General features: G+C 43.7%; 1 protein-coding gene across 4 annotated transcripts in view; it reads right to left on the reverse strand.

Moving 5' to 3' along the window:
* Positions 1-27,864, reverse strand: part of mib1 (MIB E3 ubiquitin protein ligase 1) — a 51,306-nt gene that overhangs the window by 17,750 nt on the left and 5,692 nt on the right. For all 4 annotated transcript variants that reach the window (XM_053438197.1, XM_053438196.1, XM_053438195.1 and 1 more), the window contains exons 4-12: positions 24,557-24,661; positions 23,468-23,534; positions 22,778-22,982; positions 22,166-22,349; positions 20,738-20,882; positions 20,467-20,600; positions 19,431-19,538; positions 19,077-19,274; positions 18,699-18,850 (exon numbers count right to left, since the gene is read on the reverse strand). In XM_053438197.1, coding sequence (XP_053294172.1) covers positions 18,699-18,850; positions 19,077-19,274; positions 19,431-19,538; positions 20,467-20,600; positions 20,738-20,882; positions 22,166-22,349; positions 22,778-22,982; positions 23,468-23,534; positions 24,557-24,661 — 1,298 coding nt within the window. The remainder of the gene's footprint in view (positions 1-18,698; positions 18,851-19,076; positions 19,275-19,430; positions 19,539-20,466; positions 20,601-20,737; positions 20,883-22,165; positions 22,350-22,777; positions 22,983-23,467; positions 23,535-24,556; positions 24,662-27,864) is intronic.

Here is a 27,864-nt window from a genome sequence, read left to right on the forward strand (position 1 = left end):
GCTCCAGACCAGAGGAGAACATCTCTATCAGCCATCTTGTTAATGGAGCTTGAATGACTGTACATTGCACAGATAGGGATCCATAGAAACTTATAACACACAGATCCATGATTCTGGAGGTTATCTCGTCCAATTTTACATCTCAATATAGTCATATGCTTTTTCTGAGTATTCTTTGCATGTTTCTAAGCAGGAATCCACACAAAACACGCACGCACGCACGCACGCACGCACACACACACACACACACACACACACACACACACACACACACACACACACACACACACACACACACACACACACACACACACACACACACACACACACACACACACACACACACACACACACACACACACACACTTCATCCTCTCTGACCTGTCAAGACGCATTTACATGGGAGCCATTGACTTGGTTGTCCGCACAGGTTACCGGGGTAACATGGGCTGCATTATTCATCAGCCAAGCATGGCTTAGATGTGAAGGTTGACCTGGATGTGTCCCTCAAAGTTCATGAAGGTCACAAAGACCCTCTCCAAGAAACCCCTCTGTCCATATACAGTCATTTACAATTTTTGTCAGAGACCATCGGTTCTGCCATGTTTGATCCATCGTTTACATCACAGGTTTAATTCCAAGAGGCTCTGGTCGATTGCATTTTGACCACTTACTCCTTACGTTATATTTGACTGCATTCAAAATTTGTTTACCTGCTTAATAAGTAAAGATGGATCCGTTTCTGATCTTTTTCTGAACATCCGACTGATACATGTGCAATACATGTACATGACTGATAATCAATATTACGTGATTGGGACTGTAATTACAATAGCCTGATTGAAACATCTCCAACTAAAACCCAGAATGACATTGATTTTGATATAGTATCCGCCTATCAGTGTTACATTGATCAAATAGGAAGCAACATGGGGTACAACACACTGAGTAACCAGCTGGTTAAAAAAATACGTTTTTCTAATGATGGCATTTTGCATGAGTGCACTTTAAGAAACACACAAACCAAAAAGAACCATCACCGAAGTTAAAGTACAGTCTATAGGCCAAATAAATTCTATTAGATATTCAAATACATCAAGTAAATAGATAAACTACATTTGTTTTTAAATGGGAGGAGAAAATATTAAAGATGCCTGACAGCTGTGCTGTGGAAGTACATCACCTTCCTCTGTCATATTTATTACCTGCATTGCTGAGGCACTTAAAGTGCCACAAATAAATCCTGCTCTTTCTAGGTTTGGCAAGTGGGCAAAAAAAACATACCATCAGCGCTAATGGCGGCTCCACAATGCAAGCTTTTCTCTTTGCATTCTATAGTCACTTTCCCAAAAGCTCTTTATGTCCTTGAGTCCCAACAGTAAGGGGTGCACCCCTCCCTCTCCCTCTCTATCCACCCATCCCTCGTTCCCTCTTTTCCCCTCTATCCATCCATCCTTGCCTCCCTCTCCTTCCCCCACCCCTCCCTCTCCCAACATGTGCTATAGCAACATAGCAGCCAGGACTCAATGTTTCAGCATGCCACAGGACAGACAGAGCATTACAGCATGGTTGAGCTTATCTATTGGCTCGGCGCCACAGTTGGCCCAGCCCTAGGAAGAAGTGTAGGCGTTCTGATTGGCCACAGGAGGATTGGAGCTTGTATCAGCTTGTCCTCTGGCTGATCTGTTGGACTGGTCCCAGCTCATAGAGAGGTGGACACTGGGAGGGATTCTAGGATTGGGGGACTCTTAAATTAAGTCACAGCGCATGTTGCAGAAAACTGGTGCCCAGGCTCGCTGAATGAACCAGTCCCTGCACTGCATCTTCAATGGGTGCAACCGTCGGAGAATAATTTAAATTGAATAAGCTACAGCAACGTAATGCAGAGACTAATTGAACAACTGAAGATTTAACTAACAGATAATACTGAGGAGACATATGTAATTACAAAAAAAAGTAGGCAGATTGGATCGACCTCTCGAGGCTACGCTTTATAATAACTATCCAATATTACGATATTACTTTTCTTTTAAAGAGTTGCAGGAGAGCTGCAGTAGAGAAATGTATTGTGTGAATGTTTTGCATAAAATCATACACTGTCTACACTTTCTTCTTTTGTTCGGTCATGACTGTGTTAATTTTGAAATTCTGAAAAACTTAAATGCCCCATAGTAAAAGTTAAATTCAGATTACACATAACAAAATGTCCTTGTGTGTGTGACAGGTGTTTATGCCTCTGAGAAAAATGGTCCTGCACACACATGCACCCCTGCAGTGTAGACCCCGACTGATCCCGTATTTTTGTAAATGTCATTGATATAACTTTATGTTGTGAAAAAATGATCAACCACAACGCCCGTCGCTAAATTTGGTACAAAGCATTTGTCTATTTATATATTTTTCCAATATCTAAATTACCCCAAGCATCTTTTTCTGCATGATATTACTATATAAAACCTTTCACATCAATGTAGATCAGGTTTGAAATGCACAGATACCAATTTATCAGTCGACCAACATAGTGGCCGGGCTCTGCTGCAGTGCATGGGTATCTGTGCAGCTTGTGAGTCACTTAATGGTAACATGCTGCGCCAGTAAGGCACGGTAAAAGATCAGAAGCAGGTGAGGCAGAGGAGCTTCCCCTGCAGTGAGGCTAGAGGGAACAATGGGCTGCTGGATCACAGAGCCTGACTGCCACTGGCTTCCCCCTCCAGCACCAAGGTAGGCTGGCCCATTCATAAATCACTTTTATTCCTCCAAGTGCTCAACAGCCTCACCTCTTCGAATGATGCACTGTGTAAAGGGAAGAGGAGGGAGGGGTGGCTGGTGTGTGTGTGTATATGAGAGAGAGAGGGGGGGGGGACATGGGACAGGAGAGTGGGACGAAGGGTGAGGAATGGAAGTCACGAGAGAGACAAATTATAGACTAGGAAGTGTGGGACAGAGAGGGACATGCAGATTTTCTGAAAATAAAGAAGCATAAACTGGATTTATAGTAGCTCTAATCCTCCTATGATGTAGATTGGTGGGTAGACACACAAAAATGAGGAACTAAGAGAAACTGTGAATCCAGCAAAAGATTTTTACCAGCAGACATGATGCTGGGGGGAATCTGAAGAAAACCCGAATTCTCTCAACCCAACCTTCTCAAACAAAGGAGACCTACCTCTACCTCTTTTCAGTAAACTCACAGGGATGATTCTTAAAAGACATTCACCACTTCTGGACTTTTAGTGTTATAACTACGAATAAAAGCAGATGCAAAAAAGTTAAAGAAAAAAGACTAAGTAATGCTAAAATGAAAACTAACGACTACAAATTAATTTTAATTAAGAACAAATAAAAAAAAACAACTACATCATTGTTTTCCCCTTATTCCAGTCGATAGCAGAGGCACCTTTGGCGGCAATTATAGGCGCTGTTGTCGGCTTAGCCCCCAGAATGAATCCTCATGCAATCAGTGGTTTAATATTTGTACTTAATTCAGATCAATTTGAGTATTCAACTCAATCTGTGTCTGCTTATTAGCATTAAAATTCTCAATGGTGTTCAGTCACCATTCCAGAATAACAAGAGGAAAAGAAAAACTTCAATTATCGAAGTTTCTACAAATAACTTGTAATCAGCTGATTAACATTGCATTTGTTTCCACCCATACTGACTCCCCTGAATAATAAAAACATGAAGATGGTTGATTTCACATTAATCTGTTTTAGTTATTAGTTTTTCAATATGAATGGAGATGCACCTTAAAGTGGTATTCAAAAGGAGAAACACACATTCTGTGCCTTCATCCAGTGAAACGAAGCACATCCATTAGTAGACCCTTTTCTTATTGATCGATTGACTGCTCAGCTAAACATTCGGCCCCCGAGCTATTCATCATGGGGGGGAAGATGTAAGCCACGCTGCTGAGTTTCAGGGCAAGATGGGATGTCTGGCTGTAACTGAGATTAAACTGGTGGGTAGGGTGGCTGGAACAGTGAGGGTGGAGACCCGCAGAGGGTTTCCACAAAGCGCACAAGGGATTCTTCTGTGGGAACGGGTTACAGGCCACAAAAAACTTAACACGTGGCAAGTTAAGAAATGTGCACGTGCAGGCATAGTTACTGTGTGTGTAGATCTACACATAATTCATGAGAAGCACGCTCTGGACAGTTGCTCCCGGTTAAAATTTAAGCAGTGTGTACACGTAGATACTGTAGTGCAATAACAGGTGGACATTTCCAGCTGCCATTTATGCAGCAGCAATTCTGCACTTTTGATTGGCCGTGTAAGGTCAAGTTTTGAGTGGGCACATTAACAGGGAATCCATTTTATCTCGCAAACGGTCAATTCTTGCAACAGCCGTAAAGATAATGTAATCGAAAAAGCTGTAAATCGCGGTGACGATATATTAATTAAATTGGTCGCTTAAATCTTTGCAGAATTATCTCAGCCATGACGACTTGAGCGATAAGTGAGTGAGGACAGGGTGACTGTAAGCTTCTTAAAAGGCTTATCAAATCGAGGACCAGCCAATCGCATGATGTTTTTCTGACTTGTGGAAAAATACGCTTTTTAAGAAATGTTCATGGCATATTCGAGATGTTTGTGAATTTTTCACAGCCTCGTTTATTCCAAGTGAAATGCCACACTCTAATACCCGTGCGATCACCTTGTTGAAGAGAGCATTTGGTGTGCACAACCACAGACCGACACATCCTGAGGCTCTCTGCAGTTAAAATGCAGGTGGGGTAAGTGAGAGGACTTGTGTGCTGTCATTGAGGTATAAGATGTAAAAGAGCAAAGTGGAGGAGAGAGTGAAAAAAAAAAATAAGAGAGGAGGGCATAGAGGACATTGCTTCCGTACAGTATAGATGTGCCCCGTGATGAGCCCAACTAATTAAACAGATTCTTCAGTGGCCGCGCCTCGGGAAAGCTTGAAAAAGACACTTGAAAATTAATGAGAGCTCAAAAAGGAGAGTCGGCAGCGCAAACTTTTCAGTGCCTCCGAGCTGCGGCTGCCACTTGTCCCCCTGCATTGCCAGAAACCGTATATGGAAAAAATAAATAAATGGGGGGGAAACTAAATAACCTATCCCACTGTCTAACATCCTCCACGCTTCTCTGCACCTAACATTCAGCCTTACTCTCCCCTCCATTTCCCGAATATGCAGTTACTCTAAGTATAGCGCCAAGCGGATGAAGCTCTACCATAAGCAGAGTATTGCAGCTCTATTTAAAAAGGAGAACCATAGAGATAGTGTGTGTGTGTGTGTGGGGGGGGGGGGTCAAAAGGACATAGAGATTGAGGGGTTGGTATCAGAGGAGGCGGTGGAATCGGTGGTGAAGGATGTAAAACAGGGGAGGGGGGACAGAATCAAGAATATACAAGTGGGCGCACGAGAGACCACTTTATTTGGTGCTCCTAAAAATAGCGCAGCAAATGGTAGCAGCGGCTAGCCTGCCTAACGCTGCTCTCTCCTTCCAGGCCGGTGGAATCAATAGGCAGGGAGCTGTAGGGAAGGCTTCCCGGAGCCTGTGACCAACAGTTGCTGGGGTGGGGGTGTATGAACGAGGGGAGGTGGGGGGGAGACAAGGAGAGGAGCAGAGTGGAACGGAGCGGAACGGGAACTATTTTTTGCACTGCTTGACTAAATATGGTCAGGTTAGGTGGTGAGACAAGACACAGGAGCACCCCGGCAACAGCGGCCTAGGCGTGTTTCACATGCTTGGCTTCCCACAAAGTGCTAACCATTCAGCTTGGACCTCGCACTGTGGGGAGGGAAGCCGCTGGCTAGTCGGCCTCTTGTCCTTAATTTGTTGCCACTGTGTTCTTCCTGTGCTCTCTGCCCTCCCGATCTCAGCAGCATCTCTGCTTAATCTCTTCCTCGTAAAAAGGTGACCCTCGCAGTGCACTTTCAAGAACGCATAGGCTGCATATTGATGACTTATACATGGGCAAATAAAAAAAATCTAAAAACAGCCAATACACCAAAAAAGATATTGCAATTTGCTTCATGTGTAGCCCCTGGTAATAGGAATCACATTAGCATGGAACGTGAGGGACAATTAAAAGTACAGCTGTCTTCTACCGCAGCGGCAGATACACTCACTAAATACCTCTATCACAATTCTGCTCTCAAACATTCAGTAAACTCCTCGTTCTAAGCTGCTGTATAAAGTTCCACTGAATAATAAAAAACGCATTTTAGAGGAACATAAAGATCTGGGGCTGCGCGTGTCGATGGAATGAGAAAAAGGCAGGGTGGGAGGACGGTTGGTATACTTTCTGCCTCCTCCAGCGACCAGGGCATCCTCCCAGCTCTCCCCCTCAGAATGCACATGATGGAGAGGAGAGTGCTGCAGAATTTTTTTTTACCCCTCCTTCTCTCCCTGCACCCCCCCTCCCCTTTTTTTCTCTTTCAAAAGGCAGTTCTTCATGCCAGCTCTACGTCTTCCTTTTCTGAAGGTATGACTTGTGTTTGTGTGGGACGATGTGTGGATGTGTGTGTGAGTGTGTGTCTGTGTGCGAGTGTGTGTGGGTGCATGCTCCCTTTCTCTCCTTTCCCCCATCCTCCCCTCCCCGACTCTGGCACTCAACCCGCCCGCCACCACCCCTCCTCCCCCCAATCATAGAAGCTGATTCAGCGAGTCAGGCGTGCACCCGGCACACACGATGGCTGCAGCAGCTGGAGCGCTCTCTAGGTCATTATGGCTCTCTTCACTACGGGAAGAGGAGGAGAGGAGGAGAGGAGGGGAGGAGAGGAGGAGCAGCTCAGATAAGAAAACTGATCTGACAGGTAATATATGCTCTTGCTTGGCTTTTTGGATGGAGTTAACCCCTGAAGGGCCTCTGACGTCTCCTGTCCTGTGTCTTCCCTCTCTCTTCTTCGGATGCGATCAGTTATTAACTGCATGGTTTGCCTGTGAGTCGCGTAGTCGGAAGGGGGAGTGGAATGCTCTGCAGCAGCGGCAGCAGCGGCACTGGGACAGAACTTAACCAGAGAACACCTTTGGGCTTTTTTTTTCTGCTTTTGTTCCTCTCGTCTTAGAAGAAGGGAAGAAATAAAGGCTTTATGAAAAGAAAAAAGTATGGAGAGGAAGAGGATGCAGGAGGAACAGGGGAAAGGGAGGATGGGGAGTTGCTAAGGTCCACATGGAATTTAGCCCTTTTTTTTGCACTCTTCACTCTATCTCTCTCATCTTGTTCTTTCTCTCTCCCTCCCTCCCTCTCTTGCATTGCACGCTCTCCCTCTCTCTCTCTCTCTCTCTCCCATGTTCCTGGCACTGGCCGGACATGCTGCAGCAGCAGAGCTCTTTGGCTCATTAGGCTTCATGGTTGCAGCCCTGCCGCTATCTAATGACGGACTCGTTAACTCAGACCTGCACTGGTGTGGAGAGACATTCCCTTATGCACAATTCGCCCTCTGCAGCCGACTCCTTCCAAGGTGTTTTTGTCTCCATGACCAAGGATACTATAATTATTGGGACTTTTAATGTATTTTTTTATGTATTTTTTAATCTCTTTTTTACGTAATTTTTTGGGTCTTACCAGACCACTTTATCAATTAGATTGAGGGGCGGGGGAGGTCGCTGCCATTCTTAATTGATGGGAGGTAAGTTTGAGGACACGTCACACTTTTAAACCCGAGGCTGGCCGATTTGGGCGGAAGAATGGATTGTGGCGACCAGGGGGATGACGAAGCATCAGAATAATGCACAGCGGGGCAGGTCCGGAGTTCGGAACAGGGGGAAAAGAGGATTGACGGCACACAGCTGGGAGAAGGGTATTAACACAGATGTGGAGGGGGGGTTATTCGGCGGAAATAGTTGGCTGTATAGATGTGTGTCACTGGTTTAACCCCTAGCACTTGAGGTGGTAACCCAGATTCTTCTCTATTTCTCTCTCTGTAAAGGATGCTATAGGCTATGCAGGGCACACAGTGCTGCAGTGTTATCACCTAAACCAGAACAGACACAGAACCACAGGGCTTATTTGCTGGTTCATGTTCCCCAACCTCCGTCCTGCTAAGCGTAGGAAGGAATTTCCACCCCCTCTCTCTCCTCTTTGCTCACCCTCTCGGGTGGCTGTGACATTTCCTAAACAGGACGTCACACCTTTCGGACCAGGCTCACCCACCTGCCCAGCCATGTCCTTGAGCAGAGAACAACTGTCACCGCCACTTCAAGCTTCTTTCATTACTATTCACCCAGTCTCCCAACTCCAACCTAAGCTGCTGCCCCCTCCTCCCTAATCCATTTTTCGATTTACACCCATAGCCTCAGCATTCAGTCTGCTGGCTAGCTTAGCCCGGTTGGGAGGCAGTGTGGACTTGTGGAATGTGTTGGTGTGGGGCAAAGATTCATTAGAGGCTTGCTGAACAATTCTCGCTACCATGCAAATGGTTATTGATCTGTTCAGCCCACTCTGCAACACGACAGCTGGTTTGGCTGTGAGCACAGACAGGTGACGTTTGATCAGAGGGAAGAGGAAGTGAGAGAAGTTGACCATAAAACAGTGTTGGGGGAGAGAGAGAGAGAAAGAGAGAGACAGAATTGGGGGGGGACCAATTCGGACCAATCCACAAGTGCTGAGTGGGCATTAGCGCCTTCATGTGACCTATGGCCTGCCTCTGCGCCTAAAGCCCAAATCCTGCTCACAATAGCTTCCTGTTCCACTTGGATCACCCTCGTTTTCAAGCATCAGCAACTGCTCCAGCTCGCCACTGGGGACGCCGCTGACGCCAGAGAGACAGGCAAGAGAGGGGTACGTATGGGCAAAAGTGAGAGGTGGGAAAGAAGAGAGGACACAGAAGGTGGGGGTGAAACCAGAGAACCAGAGGACGGTGAGGGAGACAGGAGTGGGAGGAGAGAAGAGAAAATGTTTTAGTATGTCAGCGGGGCCATGCAGCTTATAGGTGCACCACTGCTCCCAGGACACAGCAAATGGTCGTCATACAAGATGAGGAGCACACAGAGGCGCCTCTTACCAAGGACTTTCCTTCAAGGAGAGAACTCTTCTTCTTCGCTGCAGATTTTTTTTATCCAGCCTTTTAATCTACCTCCTCAACATTTTTTTCCTGAAAAGACAAAACGACTTCCACTTGCTAACTACTTAAAAAAAAAAAGAGAGAGCTGTCTTCCTCCCCCTGACCCTCCTGGTTTCTCCCAGTTTTTTTGGAGGACAGTGGGGGTCACTGTTACAGTCGACTATGGTATGGACTGCAAAACTTTTGTTATGTTCAAGGGCGGGGGGACTGGCTGTTCAGCCCTACATGGCAACCAAAGGAAAGCCTTGAGCGTGGACCTGAATTTACACTCAAAGTCACCTTAGAGTGCAGACTACCATACTTGGGAGGGAGAACGGTGAGGAAAAATGTTCTGCTCACAACTTCCTGACCTTGGCGAAAGGTGAGAAAATGTCATACCTAAGATTACCTCCTTGGTGCACATACTTCTTTATGTACCCATATGAACATATGATAGCTATGGAATGTAAAGAAGTATGTATTCCTGGTGAGGTGCGAGTCCTCGTTCTGGAAAAATGATGTTGCACAGCGCTGTCTGAGGACGTGTCTGTGCTTTGCAAACTGCAAATATGGCTGTGATGTGGTGTGAGAGAAAAAAGCAGGCGAGGTAAAAAAGAGAGCGAGAGGGAGGAAGAAAGCGAGAGAAAGAGAGCTTGAATGTGAGTGGTAGGGCTCATACATTAGCTATACTGTCTCTGGGCAGTCTCACTGCAGCAATAATCGCTGTAGGGAACTTACTGCTTACTCAATTTGGCTGAGTTGGCCAATAAAAATCTCTCATCCAAGATAGGCCAACAATTGAATCCCACAATTCATTGGACAATTATGTAAGATAGCAATCGTGTTTCGGGCTTACTTTGAGTTTTAGCCATCGGCACTAACCATGAGCAGAAAGTCGCCTTGTTACAACGCCATATGCACAGGGTCTCTTTCCCTCATTGTGCGATTTTACTGCATTACAGCCCTTGAAATTCAGCCATTACCAACTTAGCCCTAACTTCAGCCAACAGAGAATGGTGCTCCTGATCATTAATACCATAATCTTTTCCAGTTCTTCCACAAAGCAAGGGGGGAATGGGACCATAAACTCTGCCTTTGTTGCAGCATTTTTTTTTACATGCAACTGAAAGAGCAGGAAATAGTTGCTGAGTAGGCAGAACGATGAGGCACTGTCGCTGCTGCCACACACTGGCCCTGTCCTACTGCTGTATCATATGGCTTCCGTGTTAACAATCTTGTGTGTTTAACTACGACTGCCCGTCCCTTTATGTTGCTGCCCTTATCCGCACCCCACCCCACATCAACCCGGCTGCCCCCGTGGCTCCCCTCCTCTCCCCCTGATTCCTGCTCTCATTGTTCACGTTTGCTATGCTTGCCAAATGCTTTGCCGGGGCCGCATGGCAGTAAGATTAGACCATCGAAAAGTGACAATGCAGGATCAGGGTCAACTCTGGCCCGTCAGCTGATTCCGATTGTCAACTGCTTCAAACAAATAAAAGGCAACAGAATATGGACAGAGGTGCGGTGAGCAATGAAGCCAGGGGGAGGCGGTTTGCACAGCGGGCTATTCATATCTAGCACTTTCACCTATTCTGACCCTCTGTATGGCCTGCGCCTGCCTCACAGACGAGGCCTGCACCTGTTTAGCACAGAGATAATAAAGATAGAAACATTTCAATAGTTCAAACCAAGAAATAAACTAATCAGGAGGTTAACAATCCTAAACAAAAATCCACAACGGCAATTCAGCTATTGCTGATCTTATATATGCTGATATCAAAAGTTCCTTCATTAAAATATTTTTTATTTAAAATGAATTTTGTTTGTAGCTGCAGGCTGGAGCGTATCCATGCCATCTAAATGTCTGCTGCAGTAGAGCAACGAAAAAGTAACCTGACTAATTAGCCAAGGTTAAGGCTGACTTAATCTATTTCCCTTAAGTAAAAGAACTATCTAACCAGAGGTGACATCCGTGACAAAGACACTGAAAATCAAAACTTCTTTTAACTGAATCTAGTTGAAAACATTTAAGCGGAAAAAGCAACAATCAAAATGAGATTTATCCCAAAGGTGCTCATTTTCGATAAAGACGTCACATTAGATCTATAAAGAATAAAACAAATGTCAGCGGCTAAAACGGGTCAGATCAATTTATAATAATTCAACATTATAAAGAGACGCTAGAGAAAAGGTCACTTCAGTCCACAGGTAAAACGGAAAATCTTTTCTTATTTTTTGCAGTAGGAACAACATAATAAAGCTTAATTTCCAGGCTCCTAACCATTCAGACCTGCATGATATTCTATCTGCCAGGACATAAGAGGCGTGTAGGAGTGAACGGCTTGCACTGCATGTTTCTACCAGGCCCTCAATAGCACTGACCTGCTGTCTGAGTGACAAACGCAGCAGATGCTGACATTATCAAATACTCAGTGCCTGTCGTCCCCCTCTGCTTTTGCCCTGTTATGGCCCTTAGACGAGGTGAGCAGCCCGGCCACCTGACTCTGAGTGACGGAGGGACTGTGTGAGTGTGTGCACGGGTGTAAGTGAGCAAGCATGAATGTGCATGTGTTTGTTACAAATAGACCTGCCTCTGGTGTGCCATATCAGCCTAGCCCTATGTTGACCTCTATCCTGTCTACAAGCAGCGCTGTATATCCCTCAGCTGTCGCTGGCCACTCCGAGAACCTCTCCTGAGCCTTGGCAGGAAAACATTTAATAATTATAACAGCTGACTATTTCAAATTCATCTTTTAAAAAACATTAAAGGAACATTTATTAAGTTCATTAAAAAAATGATGAAGGTTTAAAAATTGGCTCAATAAATACTGCTTAAACATATCTTAACTCAAAGTAGAGCTTATTTTTTCAGAGGCCTGACAGGCGTCTGAGAAGTTCAATGTTTTGTGGCAATAGTAAAAAATATTGCAGTCAAATTAAAAAGAAAAACTGCAGAGCAGTTTGTGCAGCACAGCTACAATATGGAAAAAGGGGGTTTGATGTTGCCCGAATAGCTGAAATGTTTAGTGATCTTATAAATGACTACAGCTACCATAAACTTAGGTACAAAACAACCACAAAAACATTATCACAATGTTCTTTATGTGGGTGTTACTGTGACAATTCTTTTTGTATTAGCACAGGATGGATTTTTAGTACAAACTGTTACAACAGCAGTGCACTGCAGAGCCCTGAAAGAGACATAATATAATCTGCTCTCAGTCACTGTTCAAACACTACCCTCTACACTAGAAATCAGTCTCTCGGTCTTAAATGACTGTTTAAATTAATGTTGTGACTTGACGCCCCAGAGTGCTACAGTGGGCGTGTGAGTGAAAGAGCCTGTGTATGCGGTTATCCTGCTGCATTTGTCTGTTGGCCGTCTCGGTGACCGGAGTAGCGGCGTGCTTGCAGCAGGACCCATCTGTCAGAGTCTGTAATTGCTTCATGACTCCAGGACATTTGACTCAAGTGCACTGCCAGAGATTATTATTATCCTTTTCTCAGGGAACAATTTTTCTCACTCTGTGGGAGGGGGCAAGCACTAAACTTAAAAAGATAGCGAGCAGGATAAATAGGCTGCCTGGGAGGTAGCAAAGGAGAAAGTTAGGTAAGGTTGATCAACTGTACCCATTTGTTATTGGTGTGGTGGTCAATGTGCCTGTGTGTGAGTGTGTGTGTCACGCAGAGTGGGTGAACGTGGACAGGCTAGAGAAAAAGCAGAAGAGAGGAAGAGACTACAGCACTGTCCATTTCAACGAGTGGGAGCCACAACTTCGATTTTTAACAAGATGTTCGAATGCAGCACGGCTCTGGCTCTTTTGGGATGAAACCTAACGGCAGACCAAACCTTTGGAGTTCACTTGACTTCAGCGGTTTACATGTTGGGCTGTGAACACTGTGATTCCAAAATGCTTTGCTAAAGCTGGTAAAATGGAACCAAATCACCTCTTGAATGGATTTGGTCCCCTTCAACCAGCTGTAGCTATGCATTGATGACTACAAGGAGCTTCGACACAATCACTCCAGCAGCAGCGAGGCCACGTCTTGATGAGGACTGGCTCATTATGGCCTATTCCTCTACCTACGACATCGGTGGTGTTCGGTCAGAGGTTGTCATGTTCACTGTTAAACCTGTCTAATTTGTTTTGACTAATAAAGAAAAGCAATTCCAGCTTTAAAAACTTTGCCCTGGTCCTGTTTCCTGACTCCTGAGCATTGCCTCTGACTGTAGAGGGATTGACATTCTGACCACACTATCAATGGCTGTTTCAAAAATAGCAGGGGGTAGACTGTATGCGCTATTTCAGAAGCATAGCACTCACATGTCTGTGTGAGAATGTGCGGCTGTCTTGCTGAGACACCTCCTAAGCTCATTTCACTAGATGCTAACAGTCAATTACACTGTGGGTGGGAATAGGCACAAGGGGAAAAAAATAAAACATAAAGGACATGGTGGCTGTAGCTCAGCAGGGATATGATGGGACAGTAGAAAAAGAAATATGACGATAAGGGTGATGGAAACAACGAAGGGGGCAGGATATAGTTGTAAGAGTACACACAGAGGCACACACTCTTTGGTCTCGTTCCCCTGAAGCCTCCTGCAATGATGTTGGACGAGGCTGAGCGAGATGAGAGCCAGACGCTCTGGAGGACAGGAGCCGAATGCACAAATCACAGGAGCAGACATTCGCAAACAGTTACAGCCACACACATTCACTCGTTGTTACTGCGGAACAAGCAGCCAGGGAAAAAACTTCCTCCCTCCCAATCCCTCCTTCTCCATTCGCTCTTTTTATACCTTCCTAATTTGGTGCTTAATGCTACGTCGAACTGAAGTGTTCTCAATCCCTGACAATATACAACACAGCCACAGAAACGCTCCTGAATCATTTGCTCCAAAACTGATCTAAAAGCTGGAAGCTTATCTAATTTGTCTAATTACTCAGAGATTGACGATCAAATTGATTGTAAATAGCTTTTTTAATTCTCAATTTCGACAGTTTTTAAAGTGTTTTCAATTGACCAATAACTATGAAATATATTTGGGTATCATAAGAAGCACTAGCTCAGTCAATCACAGAAGTCTAACTCGATTAGTCTAGTCTTAATTGAGCAAGAGAGGGGGTGAAAATTGAATCAATGGGAGCCCAGACGAACATGCAAACCTTTGATCAATTTTGTAAATTTATCTCCATGGACCTATAACACTTTTTTCTGTCTAATAGTAATCTCCGCTGACAACCACTACTGTTATGGTGCAGCCTATTAGTTCCGACTACTGGGAATACTTGTTCTGCGTTTTGGAGCACAAGGTGATTGCTTGCAGAGCCCTCCGTCTCCTCGGGTGTGACGATTAGCATTTTGGGGTTTCTCTATATGTCGCCATATTAAAGGAAAGCAATAAGAGAGAGGCAGGAGGGCAAATAATACAGGGAGGTGATACGTGAAAAGGGTGCAGACCGCCGCTGCAGGGCTTGTTTGGAGATCGTTTGTGAGTCATGGGCTATTAATCGTATTGTTTACAGTACTGTAGCAGCTACTGGCTTCCAGCAGCCTGAGGGAAAGACACAAGAGACGAGCCAGGCTCTCCTTGCAGGCAGAGGTTGCAGTAAGCACACACAAGGAGATCGCACAATGTGAATGTCCGAGGAAATCCTTTTACCGGACGCGTTACTGCTGGTTATACTGGCACTTTCAATTTACTAGCAATTGTAAAATTTAACAACAAGGTCTAATTTATAAGGGGAATGCCTTTTACACTCTGTAGTGGACGAGTGTGTGAGTAATGAACAAGGTGAGACGGTAAAACTCCCCGGTTCCTGCCGCACCCCTGTTGGTAGAGTTGATTTGTCTCAGGACTCCAAGTTGAAAGATTCATCGGTCACCCACAGGGTTCTTCCTGTGCATCTCCCTCAATCTTCTCTCCACTGCTGGAAGACCCACCCGCACTCTTAAAACACCCAGACACATATCACACACACACACACACAGAGAGACACACACACACACACAACAGGGACTCTGACAAATTTGAACCCAAAAGCTAGCATTTGACGTATGATAACTTGCATCACTTACAAAGAGAGAGCGTAAAACAACACAAAGTGGGAGCAATTTTTTCTTGTTGTGTTGTCAGAGTGTTGATGAGAAACTATAGATTACACTTGTTTAACTGCCAGAGCATCCTGCGCTGGTGCTCAATCTAAACAAGCCGAGACAGAGCAGAGCCAATTTTTTAAAATTACTATCAGGAAACAATAGTAACATTAATCACTAACCAGAAAGGCTTCATGTTATATTCTTTTGTCTGAAGGGCTTCTGATTAGATTCCAACTCCACGCACATCTTCAAAACAATCAACCTTTTTTTTAGAAGAAGAAGAAGAAGTTGGAATTCCTCTAAAGCACTCGATCGAAACAACGGCCTCTCCACTGCCAAATACACCAGGCAAGCTCCTTTCACTTCAACCTAGGGAGAGATTTCGAGGGCTTTAGGACTTGTGGACTGTCTCCCTGATATTGCAGGAGCTCGAGCGTGAAATAAAAGTAAATGGGCAGACTGGTGAAGGCGACATATATCTTCGTTTCTGTGAAGGCAAGGGAACACAGCGCGGACCAAAGAGAGCAACACACACACTACATGACAGAGGCCCTGATAAAATACTGTACTCCAGGTGGAGAGGGGCACAGAAAGCCAGTGCCGGGGCTAAATCATTATGCTGTGGTGTCGTCGGTTCTGCTCTCAGTACTGGAGAAATTAAGAAAACATAGTTCTCTTTGCTATTGCAATAAAGAAAGAAGAAATGCTAAAATAAAATTTCCCACTGCAACACACACACACACACTGGCAGTGAGAACTTAACATTAAAAAGTGTGGTCCCATTTAACTAGAGTCGAAGATTATCACTGCATCAAGTCCTACAAGTCTTTGGTATGTGAGGGAGGAAACAGGAGCAATATGTTGAATCTGTCTGTCGCATGCAGGCGGAGATATTAACAGTTTTTCAACTTCCTATAGCTCACAGTTCATCTGCTGTCGCCTCAGGTATGTCACACATACCGACAGCCTGGAGCCAACACACTGAGTTAACTTAATTATACAAACATGGCTGATGACAAAAAAGTAACCATTAGCCAGCTGATTGTTATGGGTGCGTTCATAAATTCAATCTGAAACGGTCAGAGCATCGTCTGAACTGTCATTCACAGATTCATATCGCTTAGGGCAGGAGATGATTTAGTGATTCAGAGGCTGCAGGCAAATCACAGCAAATTATAAAAATATATATGTATAAATAAACACACACAAACATACAATCAGCTCAAGCTCTTTTTGCCTCCGAAACATTGAGGCGTACAGCACAGTTACTATCTTCTCTTTTATTTTCTCCATCCTGGTCTTTAAATTACACACCGATTGAATTTTAATATGAATAATTACAATTGATGATATTTACAATAAAAGCTTTGTTTAAACTCAGCCAGTTTGTGACCTACCCGCCATAGATTTACTATTGTTCATTAAAGTTTAAAAGCTGTGTAATAAAAGACAACACAGCAGCTTTGTAATATTGTTTTCCTATCGGACGACAGAGTCAGGCTGGGACTGCTGACCATATGGTTGTGTGTGTAAGTGTGTGTGTGTGTGTGAGATGTGATTTCAATTTATTTAAATAATTGAATGCGTATAATTTGCAAAGTATTCAACGTGTCGATGAAATCAGGTAGAAGTACATCTATACAAATAGGTGTAATTATAGGGATTCCAGGGATCATCAACTCTTGAAATCGCTGCCAAAGGGCTTCGGACAAACAAATTATTAAACAAATGTATTTATTTTAAATTCTGGGTATTTTCTGCCGTCTGGTGAATTCCTTTTCTGATCCTCGTTTTGTAACACGCTAGATTTCTTGTCACGTTTCTTTTTTTAAAAGTCCTAAATAAATACTATTATTAATACCATCGACATGACAATAAACCAATGAACCACAATCTGTATGTTACTTGAATTGACTATATTTGCATGCACATTAAACTGTAAATTAATTAATTGACAGCTTGTTTTAGCCTAAATAAACAATATTATGTGTGTCTTTGAGTCCCTCTCTGTGTGTAAGTCAATGTGAAAAACATTTGCTCAGTGACAAAAACAGGGCCTGCTCTGCAGTGGAGCCAAAGGTGGAGGGCTGGGTCTGGCCCGGCTTGTGGTAGGTGGCAGGTGTTTCAGAGCCCTCCGACCTCAATTTCATTTGTCCACACGCCAAAGGAATGAAAGCCAGTGAAGGGGAATGACATTAAGCCTGTGATAACCACCCTCATGTGCAAATATACACATACACGCCCCAAATCGCTCAGCAAGGAAAGCAGCTGTTAACTTTTCTCAAAAAAAATCGCCCGAGATCATAAGTCTGTCCCTCTAGCGTCTATTTCCATCACCTTAGGAGACCGTACACGATCAACCTGATACAGACAGCCGTCTCCCTGAGCCATCCTTAATATGCACGTGGTTGAGAGACGAGAATAAAACAGCCAAAGAGCAGGGGAGCATGCTCCTGTAGCCAGAAATAGCAATGACCAAGGACAAGGCGTGCTGCTCCTGCCGAAGCATGGGCCTGCCGCTCCAGGCCAGCCTCTGCTCGCAGCACACAGCACACAGCGATGGACAAGCATAACAGTAAAAGGAAACATCAAATGAACTTCAAGGACTATTAGCCACACCAATAAAAAAATAACTCAACATAAGACAGATGCTGTCAGGGCCTCAAAGGTAGTCTAATGTCAGTTTGGGACCATACCATCTGCTGGGGAGAGGAAGCCTATAGGCCTGTTTCAGACTTCCATCAATGTCAAACTACCTTGAGATGCGAGAAAAAGAGCTTACAGATGAAGAAAATGTGCTCGGTGAGGTAGTGGATTTAGTCTTATTTCAGTTTAAACTACTTCTAAGTTTGAGTGGAAACTGTGGAGGAAGTATCCACACCAGGTGGTGAGTTCATTTTATCCGGTGTCAGTTATTCAAAAGGTTCTATTTTTGTGTCTGTTTCTCTAGTTTAGACCTGTAGGTGGTGAGTCGACCTCTTTCATTCCAACGGAGGATGATTAAGTAATGGATTAGTAGTAGCAGTTTAGTGCTTCTGCCGCGGCCTCTGTCCTTTAGCTGCTAAGAAGCAGACTACAAACCTGAGGGGTTCTAGTTTGACAAATTATTTTAAAGTTATATAAGGCTCAATTATATTCATGCTCTGACGGTCCCTTAATGTTGTTTCAGTTGTGCTGCGGTGACTTTTCAAAAGACGAGTACTGAACATAGATTTGGAATATTTCGTAATATGTCTGGTGCCCATTCACTATTATCTAAGTAGCTATAATTATTTTTGATTCAGGGCAGTGAGAATTTCATTGCGGCTTAAATTTCCATACTTTTGTTGCCATTACTGAGTTTTGATGCTTAATCATTTGAGTCAGACTGCATCAATAAAATAATAATTGTTTTTCTTATTCAGCAAGAGTGTATCTAATGTAAAATCCTTACTGAGAGCACTTGGCAGACATTTGAGGACACAGCTTCCACAGATTCCCCTCAAACCTGCTCCGGTCTCATGCAGATGCTGCATAAGAGTGAGAGCTAGTGTGGGCCATAGGTGGGGACGAGTGAGTGGGAAAGTAAGTGAAGTCTCATACCTGGGGTTTCCTCGCAGGGCAGCATGATGCAAGGCATTGAACCCATTATTGTTTGTGATGGTAACGTCCGCACCGGCCTCCAGCAGCACTGACAGCATGTCGTCTCTCTTCTTGCTTATGGCATCATGCAGGGGTGTGTCACCCTCCGAATCCTGAATGGGGAAACCTTGTGTCATTTACCACTTTTTAACTGGACTGTGAACTCTGGTCTAAAATGGCCTCAGTAGCAGACGGTAGACCATAACGTGTACAACACTTAATGTGGTCTGAACAGTCTGACCCTCTGTGCTGCTGTATGTGCTCGTCTCTGTTTTACTTTACTGAAATATCACTTCATGTCTCAAAACTATTCTCCAGGGCTAAACAAGACACAGTTACCTGGAGGCTTGGGTGGCAGCCAAAGTCCAGCAGGGTTTTGACCACTTGCAGGTGGCCCTTATTGACAGCGATGTGTAACGGAGTCTGCCTTCGCTTGTTCCTGGCGTTCAAATCGGCTCCGCCCCTCTGCAGCACCTCAATGACGGAGCCCTCATCGCCAAAGGAAGCGTGGTGCACCGCCCGGTCTCCATCTTTGTCCTGAGTACAGCACACACCCGCATAATGACTAAGTGTTGTGGCTGCTACTGGATCCCCCCCCCTTTTGCCATATTGTGTGACATTCACGATAATACGAGACGCATTTCTGATTAGGAAGAGCACGGAGGGAAGCATTATTTTCTATAATATACCAACCTCGGCCTCTAGGTCCACGTTGTGTTTGAGCAGCAACTTCAGGACGTCCACGTGACCGTTCTGACTGGCTGCCTGCATCGCAGTGTGTCCGGCACACTGACCGTTCACCTGCGAAACAGATCAAGAGCGGTAGTGAGGATACAGGTGTACGACAATGTCATGTTTTATGTTTAGATCTGCACAAACTGAACGTGCAGATCAAATGAGGGGCTGAGAGATGATGGTGAGGGTGTGAGTATGTTTTGGATGTGTGGATGTGTGGCTGTGTGTGCATGTTTCATCACCAACTGCAGCACTGCAAAAACTCAGGGCATAAATATTAATGTGGACTCCTTTGGGAGTCTCGAGACATCTCTTGTCCTGGCAGGCGGATCACTTGGCCGGGCTCAGTGTGCTCAGCTTTAAGCAAATAATTCCACTGAAAGGCAGTAGGGCATCTGGCCAGCATTTACCACACATACACACGCACGCACACACACCCTCTCTCCTGCTCTTTGAGTGAAGACAGTATTGCAGACTTATAACTCATAACCTGAAAGGGTATTTTCCCTGGCCTATGGCATGTGTCAGAACACAGCATCCAACCATATGGGGTTTGAGGATCTCCACTTCATTCTGAGAGTGAATTGGGTCTGTGCTGCAGTGCACACCAATGGTCCTCTGTGCCTCCTGTGGGCCCAGCCTTAATGCTTTTCAGATTGAGAGAGGTGCAGGGGTGGGAGGATCTCAGAGCCCTTTCCTAAGAGACTCTCAGCCTCCTCAATATACTGAGAGCAGAGCAGAGTTAGCTGTGCTCCTAGGGTCTAGTACTGAACTTCGATACTTTCATGGCACAGATTAAACTGCTATGATACCATACCTTGTCAAGTCAAAATAAAATAATGCTGGTAACTGGTGAACAACACCCAGCTTCAATTATCAATATACTCTAGATATTCTGTCAATGTTATTTGGCCAAGTCATGTGGTGTTCATCAGAATCGTCTAGAAATCTAGCAGCAGCTCCTGCAAGAATAAGAAAATGTTTGGTCACTTACATCCACATCCGGTCTCTTCAGAATGTCCTCCACCTTTGCCAGGTCTCCATTGGCTGCCGCCTTGACAAGCTCCTCATTGATGTCTCCGGACTCCTGTGTCTCAAATAGTTTCTTCAGCAGCTGAGACAGACGCTCTGAAAAAATAAGATAAAAAAAAAATAAGAAAGACGAAAACATCAGTGTCTGAGTGCAGGAGTCAGACAAAAAAAGGGAGCAGTGTGGGAAAAGAACTAAGATAACCCTCTTGTCAGTCTTCCATTCTCATACATACCTCCAGAGGCGTTGCTGACAGCAGAGCCAGAGGGGGCGATCTTGGTGACAGCAGCAGGATTGTACGTCCACGAAGTTCCACATACTTCGACCTTCAGGTCACTGTCAGAGTAGATTTGCTGGACGCGCCCCACCTTGCCTAAGGTCTGTTGATAAATGTTGCCCCATACAGCATTAGTATATGGAGGGTTGTTGTCTTTGAGCAATGTTTTTTTTGTAATGTGTGTGAGTCTTTAAGTGGCAGAGGAAAAATGGAAAGATTGTGAGAAGGAGCAAAAAAGCACAGAAGGAGAGAAAGAATTGGAAGAAGTTGAAAAAGCCATCTGTCATAGATGGAGAAGAAACAAAGCTTGTAGCTAAAATAAAAACTGGCAGAAAAAATGAACTATTATAAATTAAAGCTGCATTTCATTATTCAGAGATTCACTTGCTCAAGAAGAAACAAGATGGATTCAAAAGAAAGGGAACCTACTTGCTGGACTATCCCTCATCTATACAGGCAATACAGAGAGGACAGAGCAAAAATGGTTTCCAATTTTGAATCATATCATCTTGATCCTGGCTATATGAGAAAGAGGCACTTTTATCTGTCGAGCCGGGTCTGGGGCTATCCTGGAGGATGCCATCAATAACGGGGACTGCTGCAGTGGAAGCAACAGCGGGCGGCAAACAGCCGTGGTTAGTGATCAAAGCCACAGCCCATCTCAGGGTTTTAAGGCTCATTAGCTGGTGAGGGGGGAAGTTTAGCAGGGACAAGTGGCATATTGGAGTAGACTGGCATTACATAACCTAAGGCACACTGGGCAGCAGTGAATACACATCATAAACAAAGAACGAAGTCTTGTTGCGAAAGAATAAGAAGATAAATAAAAGCGACAGCAAAACAGCTATAGACAGACTTGAGAGCTGAAGCTGTGGCTGTGCATGTTAATAATACTGCGACTTTTCTGGAGAAGAGAAGAGGGACTAGTCACTGTAGTGTGAGAGGAACAGCAGAGAATTACACAATTACAGAGTCATTGAGCCTAATTAATAGATTGCATATAAATGATGCCCATGTGATGAGGACAAAATTATGTTTTTTTTTTAAATATGCTAATAACAGCTCTTATTTTCTCAGAGGTCCAGTGCTTCAGATTCAAATAAAATCACTGCCTGGAATGTAGTTTAGATTTGATATTAGGTTACTCACAAAACTTTAGAGCTACAGTCTAGTGCATTTCTAGTAGACACATTTCTAAGAGCATCCTACTTTGATGTTGTTGGAAATCAATAATAAAACCAACATGTTGTTGAAGGAGACTTAATGAGCATTATGTATGCAGATTTCTTTGTTAAAATTAAATTTGAATTGGCGTTTAAATAAATAAGACCCGTTGTGGTTACAGGTCAGTGCACAAATCAGTGAGAACACAGTTCAGAGTCTTACAGGCAGCATCGCTTCAGCCCACTCTCCGTGGCCTCTCTGCAGCAGCTTGATGCGGTCGATGTCGTAGCAAATCTGGACCAGGTCTCCCACGAGGAACTGGGAAGTGCCTCCCTCTGCCCCGGCTGCAGCGTCTCCACTGCGCACTACATTGGCCTTTGTCAGCACAGCTGGATTGAACGTCCATCTGAGAATAGAGAAATGTATGCATTAAAGTGGTCTGACTCAATGAATATAGACTGGGGGGGATAAGACTTCCCTTTGTTACAGGAAAAAGCAGCAACCACATCTTAGCTAGACACCAATGTGGTAAACCACAAAGTTTTACCAATGATTTGGATTGCGCAATATCCAGACCCCTTTTCTTTGGATAATTTCCATTGATACTACGTTGCAGGGGCACGTCACTAATTCCAGGGCTCAGCGTGGCCCAAGATGACTGTGATTGGTTTAAATAAATAAATAGTACGATAATTTTCTCCTAAAGCAGAATGACAATGGTTGCAGCCAGACAGTTTTCCAATACTGACACATTGCTGTGGAAACTATGCAAGACTAGCATTAAAGCAACATTGACACCTATTAACCCTGAGTTCAGTCCATCTCAGGACTCACCTGTTTCCACTGGGGTACTGCACCACAATGTCGTGATCCTCATCGATGCCACACACTGTGCCAGTGGTAGTGAGGGTCTCGAACATGCCGTCGGTCCATCCACCGTGGCCGTGTTGGAGGGACTGGACAATCTCCAGGTCTAAGTCAATGTTGACCAGATCTCCAATCTGCAGACCGCCAGGGTTTCTGTTGCCGTTCTGCTCACCTGGGAGATAAAGGTCAAGTTATAAGTCTATGAGAAATAAAACTGATTTAGTGCAAGTGGTTTTTGCAAATTAAGATTTAAAGTCTGCAAACTAAGGTATAGCAAGAGAAATAAAAACAATACTTTAACACTTTTTAATACAGTAAGAAATTAGTAACAACAAAACACAGAGGCATTGCTACCTGAATTACCCATCAAAAGTGCTGCAATCTATGAATAATGACACTATAAGATCTAATAAGAGACTTCCACTGCAGTGCTAAATCCAGAGAGAGACAATTAATTCCTGGGATTCTTGGAATACTGTAACTGCAACATGCCCTGAGCCTGTAACTGGATTCGGATGGCCAGGCAACTGGGTAGTGCTGCCATCTAGTGGCAACACAAAACAGACTACAAGTGAAACTCCCCCTAATGTCCTTGAATCCACTGCACCAGAATGGTAGGTGAGAGAATTGGTGCAACAATGACGGTGGCTTACTTACCCAAAACAGGACAGTGGTCTCTGTAAAACGAGCCTCCTTTGGCATCCTGGACACATTTCAGATCCGACTGAGAGAGAAATGAGGGAAACGGGTTAGACAATTATCCAGGGGGATTCCAATAGAAGAGGGGGCACCATCATGAATAATGAAACGGAGAATTTACACACTTCAGGCTCCGGCGACAGTGTCGCTGTCTGGAATACCAACAGCGCCCGTGCCCCGGGGGTAAGGCAGGACAATGAAACGCTACACTACTAGAGAGACAGCGTCATATCGCTTGTGATGACTCAGATATGCGGCCACCGTGGCAGATTTAGAGGGCAAAGACAAACGTGTGGCAGCGGAAACATCTCTCTGAACTGATGGAAAACTTAAATCCTGAGTGCAAGTCCCAACAGGTTTAATAACTCAGGTCTATACAACTGCACCCAGTCTGTAGGAAATGTTTTAATCTTAGGATGCTTTAATCAAAAAGCTGACATGACAAAAAGAAAGGTTTTGACCTCTTAAGCTGTATTTGGAAAATACAGTAAAGCAACCTGGATTTCCTCAGAATTTGTTTTAAGGATTTGTTCAAGGTCTTAATAAGAAACAAAGCCAAGTTAAGACAGCCGAGATGGGGGGTCTAACCCATGATTTACTTGATCCAGAGGCAGATGCCACATACCTTTCTTTCAACCTATTAGAATAACAACGACCAAATCTGTTATGCAACCGAGAAACCCGATTGGCCTCTTTCATAAAAAGACGAGGGCAGTCTCCACCAATGAGGAGGAATGCTTTTCATTTGAGACGCGTGTGTATCTGCGTCCGCGCCCTCCTCTAAAGTTGACCTTCATGTTCACTTCCCCCCCCTAAAAAGCAGGAAGAACAGATTGCCTTTATCATGCAGATACCTTCCTCTTCCAGCTGCCTGTACAATGGCGCCTTACTCATGCTGGCTGCGTGGCCCTCACAAAGGCCTGGCAGCGAAAGAAAGAGCCTCAGCCCTGCGGCCAAACACAAAAGCCTCCTGACAGCTGATCTTTTGTGAGAACCAGTGTGTGTGTGAGTGGCTGTGTGCTAGGGTCAGACGGGAAGTTTGCTCACCATTCCCTCAAAGCCAACGCGGTACAGGTTCTTGGCCCCGTTGTCCCACAGGACGTAGGCAGCGCTGTGGGGGCTGGCCGCACTCCAGTCCTGGATCTCTGTCACCTGTTGAGGAGGAGACATGAGATGAGAAACACAACGAGAGGCATCGGGAAATCACATATCCCCCCCCATCCCCCAAACACAGTACAAGAGTAAATCATTTGGAGCCTTCACAGCCACCAGAAGTTGTAAAAGTTCAAAGTTACATTGGAAGTTCACATCGGAGCTTTGTGTTATTTTTATGCTGTTTATTGGTGGAAAGTTCTGCATTGAGAGTCCAATCTGAATTTGGCTAAACAAATCTAAGTTGTTGTCATGGAAATTAACAAAAAATTAAATAAAATAAGAAATATAAAAATAAATAAAGGGACCACTAATGTTACTGTCACGTTTCCTGAAAATAATCCACGTGGATTCTGTGTTTTACCCCCGGAATTAAAACCTATTCTCAATTTGGTTAAATCTAACTCGCTGACAAGGAACTAAAGAACATTTTTAAGTTTATTGAAATTTAAAATATCTACAGGCACCACTTAACTATCTGATCAAGTTTCACTGGAAAAAAATGGGTGGATGAACAGCACTGATCAGTCAATATATCCTCCACATTATATGCAGAGAAAAGAAGACACAGCAAAGTGCTTTGAGATTTACATCACATTTACATGACGTGAAACTCAAGGCCTTGGTCAAATCAAATATTGAACAAAGGCGGTTGTTTTCTCAGCAGGTGACTTTCATCTTCCAACCTAATAATGAAGTAACATATGATTCCTCATTGATCCCTGCTGGAAACTATCTTTTATCTCTCAGTGGCTGCCTTCAAACAGAAGGTTGAGCTCCGGAACAGCAAGGACAAGGAGGCGTCTGCTGACAAAGAGTTGAACTTGGGTTCCTCTAGCTGATGCATCCACTCTGCTTTTGGCCTCGTAAAGGTCACAAGTTGCACCAGGAGTTCTGAGTATTTGCTGTTTGTGTTACTTTTTTCCAACATGGTGATGGATGGCAAGTTTACGTGGTTAATCTATTGCATCATCACTGAAAGAATCCATGGTATCTGTCAATAAATATCAGCCATGGGTTACCTAGGGTTTAATTTTCACAGCATTGCATTTTTACAGTCGGTAATAAAACAAAATATGTTTTGCTTTTATTCGTGAATTGTGAAAACTTGTGCAAACCACAGGAATGTTTTAATTAAACATATGAAAACACTTCTGTGTAGTAACACTACTGTGTTTACTTGCAAAGGAAAACAAGAAACAAGAAAAAAGCCAGCCGGGTTCAAGCCAGACCACAGGCAGATCCTGTGAGAAGCCTTTCTTATCATTGCAAGAGACACATTACAAGTGTATTCTACCAGCTGTCTCTCTGACTCCTTATTTAATGGGAAATAGATGCAGTTGTTTTTAAATTATGAATAAAAACAAAATCAGGCGATGCAAAACTGACCAATAATCATCTTGGATATTATTTTCTATCAATTCCAATTGTGTTTGTAGTTACACTGTTTACTTAAATAAATCTACAAATCCTCTTCTATTCACAGACATGCTAATTTGGTGGCTATCAACGACATATATTAAGAGTATACTGATGGTCAATCACTGTATTTAACTACTTTAGAAAACACTGGTATCATCCAAAGATTTAATAAAATTTTTAATTACCAGTCCTCCTCCAAACAAACACAATTTTTTTATATATTTTGATGAATAACAAGCTACAGATGACTCTAAAGGAGAGGGAAGACAAAAGTAAAGGGGAAAAGATGCTCTCATAACATATTCTCCTTTGTCTTTTTATGGTGGGATGGAGCAGTAAAGTAAGATAAAAAAAAACAGTTCTCTGCTTTATTACCCCTCCTCAACTTGTGTGTGTGCATTAAATTGTTCACAACCACCCTTAAGCAGCCAGAAAATTGCAACTGCTCCAGTATATTTTCACATGATTTTCTGGATTTAGTAGCTGTACATGACTTCTGTGTTGAGGAGCAGCTAACATCTCTTATCTAACAACTTCTGCAAGGTACTGTTAAATGCTGAAGATTAGGAGTTACAGCCGTAAATAAGAAATGAGCTATAAATGGAAGTCTGTACAAAATCTATTCACATTTAGAAGACAAGGTTGGGATTTTCACATTAGATAATTCTCTGTCCATCACGAGCAGCGCAACAGTGTCATAACATAGAGTGAGTGTAAAGAGAAGAGCTGTAGTGGAGTAAATAAATACTTTAATTAAAAGCTGTGCCTTAAGTTAATACAGAAATCAAACTGTTAAATTATTTTCTGGCTCCCGTCCAGAGGTAATTGATTAATGGGCCTTAGGAGATAATATTCATGCTAAACTAACACAACATCTGAGCTGCAGGACATGTAATAGCGGTATTCTGGAGAGCATATTGCTTACAGCATCATAAAACAGTAATGAGATATGCCATTAAATAACACGGCAAATTGAAGTCTTAAATTGCCTGGAGGGACTCTTAAATGGAAAATTCTGGGGTCTGGACCCGAGACAAAACAGAAGCACTTTACAGCACGGTTGCAGTATTAATCTACATAGAGGGTGCAAAACAAATGCAACCTCATCACACATCGTATTACTTGATAATGAGGTATTTAAGCCACGAACAACCTGCAGCAAGGAAATCTGTGCAAAGCCTCAGTAAAGATGAAGAAGAATCAGAGAATTAAAGGCTTTTCAGCAGCATGTTCTACCTGTTCTTACTGTCACTCTATTGTAAAAGATTTTACAACATTCTTTTTAAATCCTGTACAATATTTTGGATGCTTCTGTGGATGAACATATCACATAGATGTTCAAGTTGAGCTTTTTAAGTATCTTTCAACATATATAAATAATCTTAAATTACTATTTAAAGCTTCACTTCAGTTTCCGTTTAGTGAAATATCAGTATCCAGTTGACAAATTGATGCAGGATAAGATGCTTACTCGTATTTTGGTTTATAAATTAATTACAATGGATGATAACTTATTGCATCCATACGACAAGATGCACGTTTTTGTTTTTTCCACCCTAAGACTGTTTGAGGTAGGCAAACCGTGTTTCTTTTACGCGTGCAGCCCACGATCGGGGGTCATGCTCTGCTCTGTAACACACATGTGGTTCTAATTGCTTCTGGCCTAGTCTGCCTACCTCCAGGGATTTATTAACCACTTTAAGTGTGTAGCTTTGACATAGAGTTGAGTTTTGGTCATATTTCTTAACGGTGCCTTTCACCTTTTAGGCGCAATGTACGCT

Source organism: Pleuronectes platessa, chromosome 13 (genome assembly GCF_947347685.1).
Source record: "Pleuronectes platessa chromosome 13, fPlePla1.1, whole genome shotgun sequence".
NCBI classification, from domain to species: Eukaryota; Metazoa; Chordata; class Actinopteri; order Pleuronectiformes; family Pleuronectidae; genus Pleuronectes; species Pleuronectes platessa.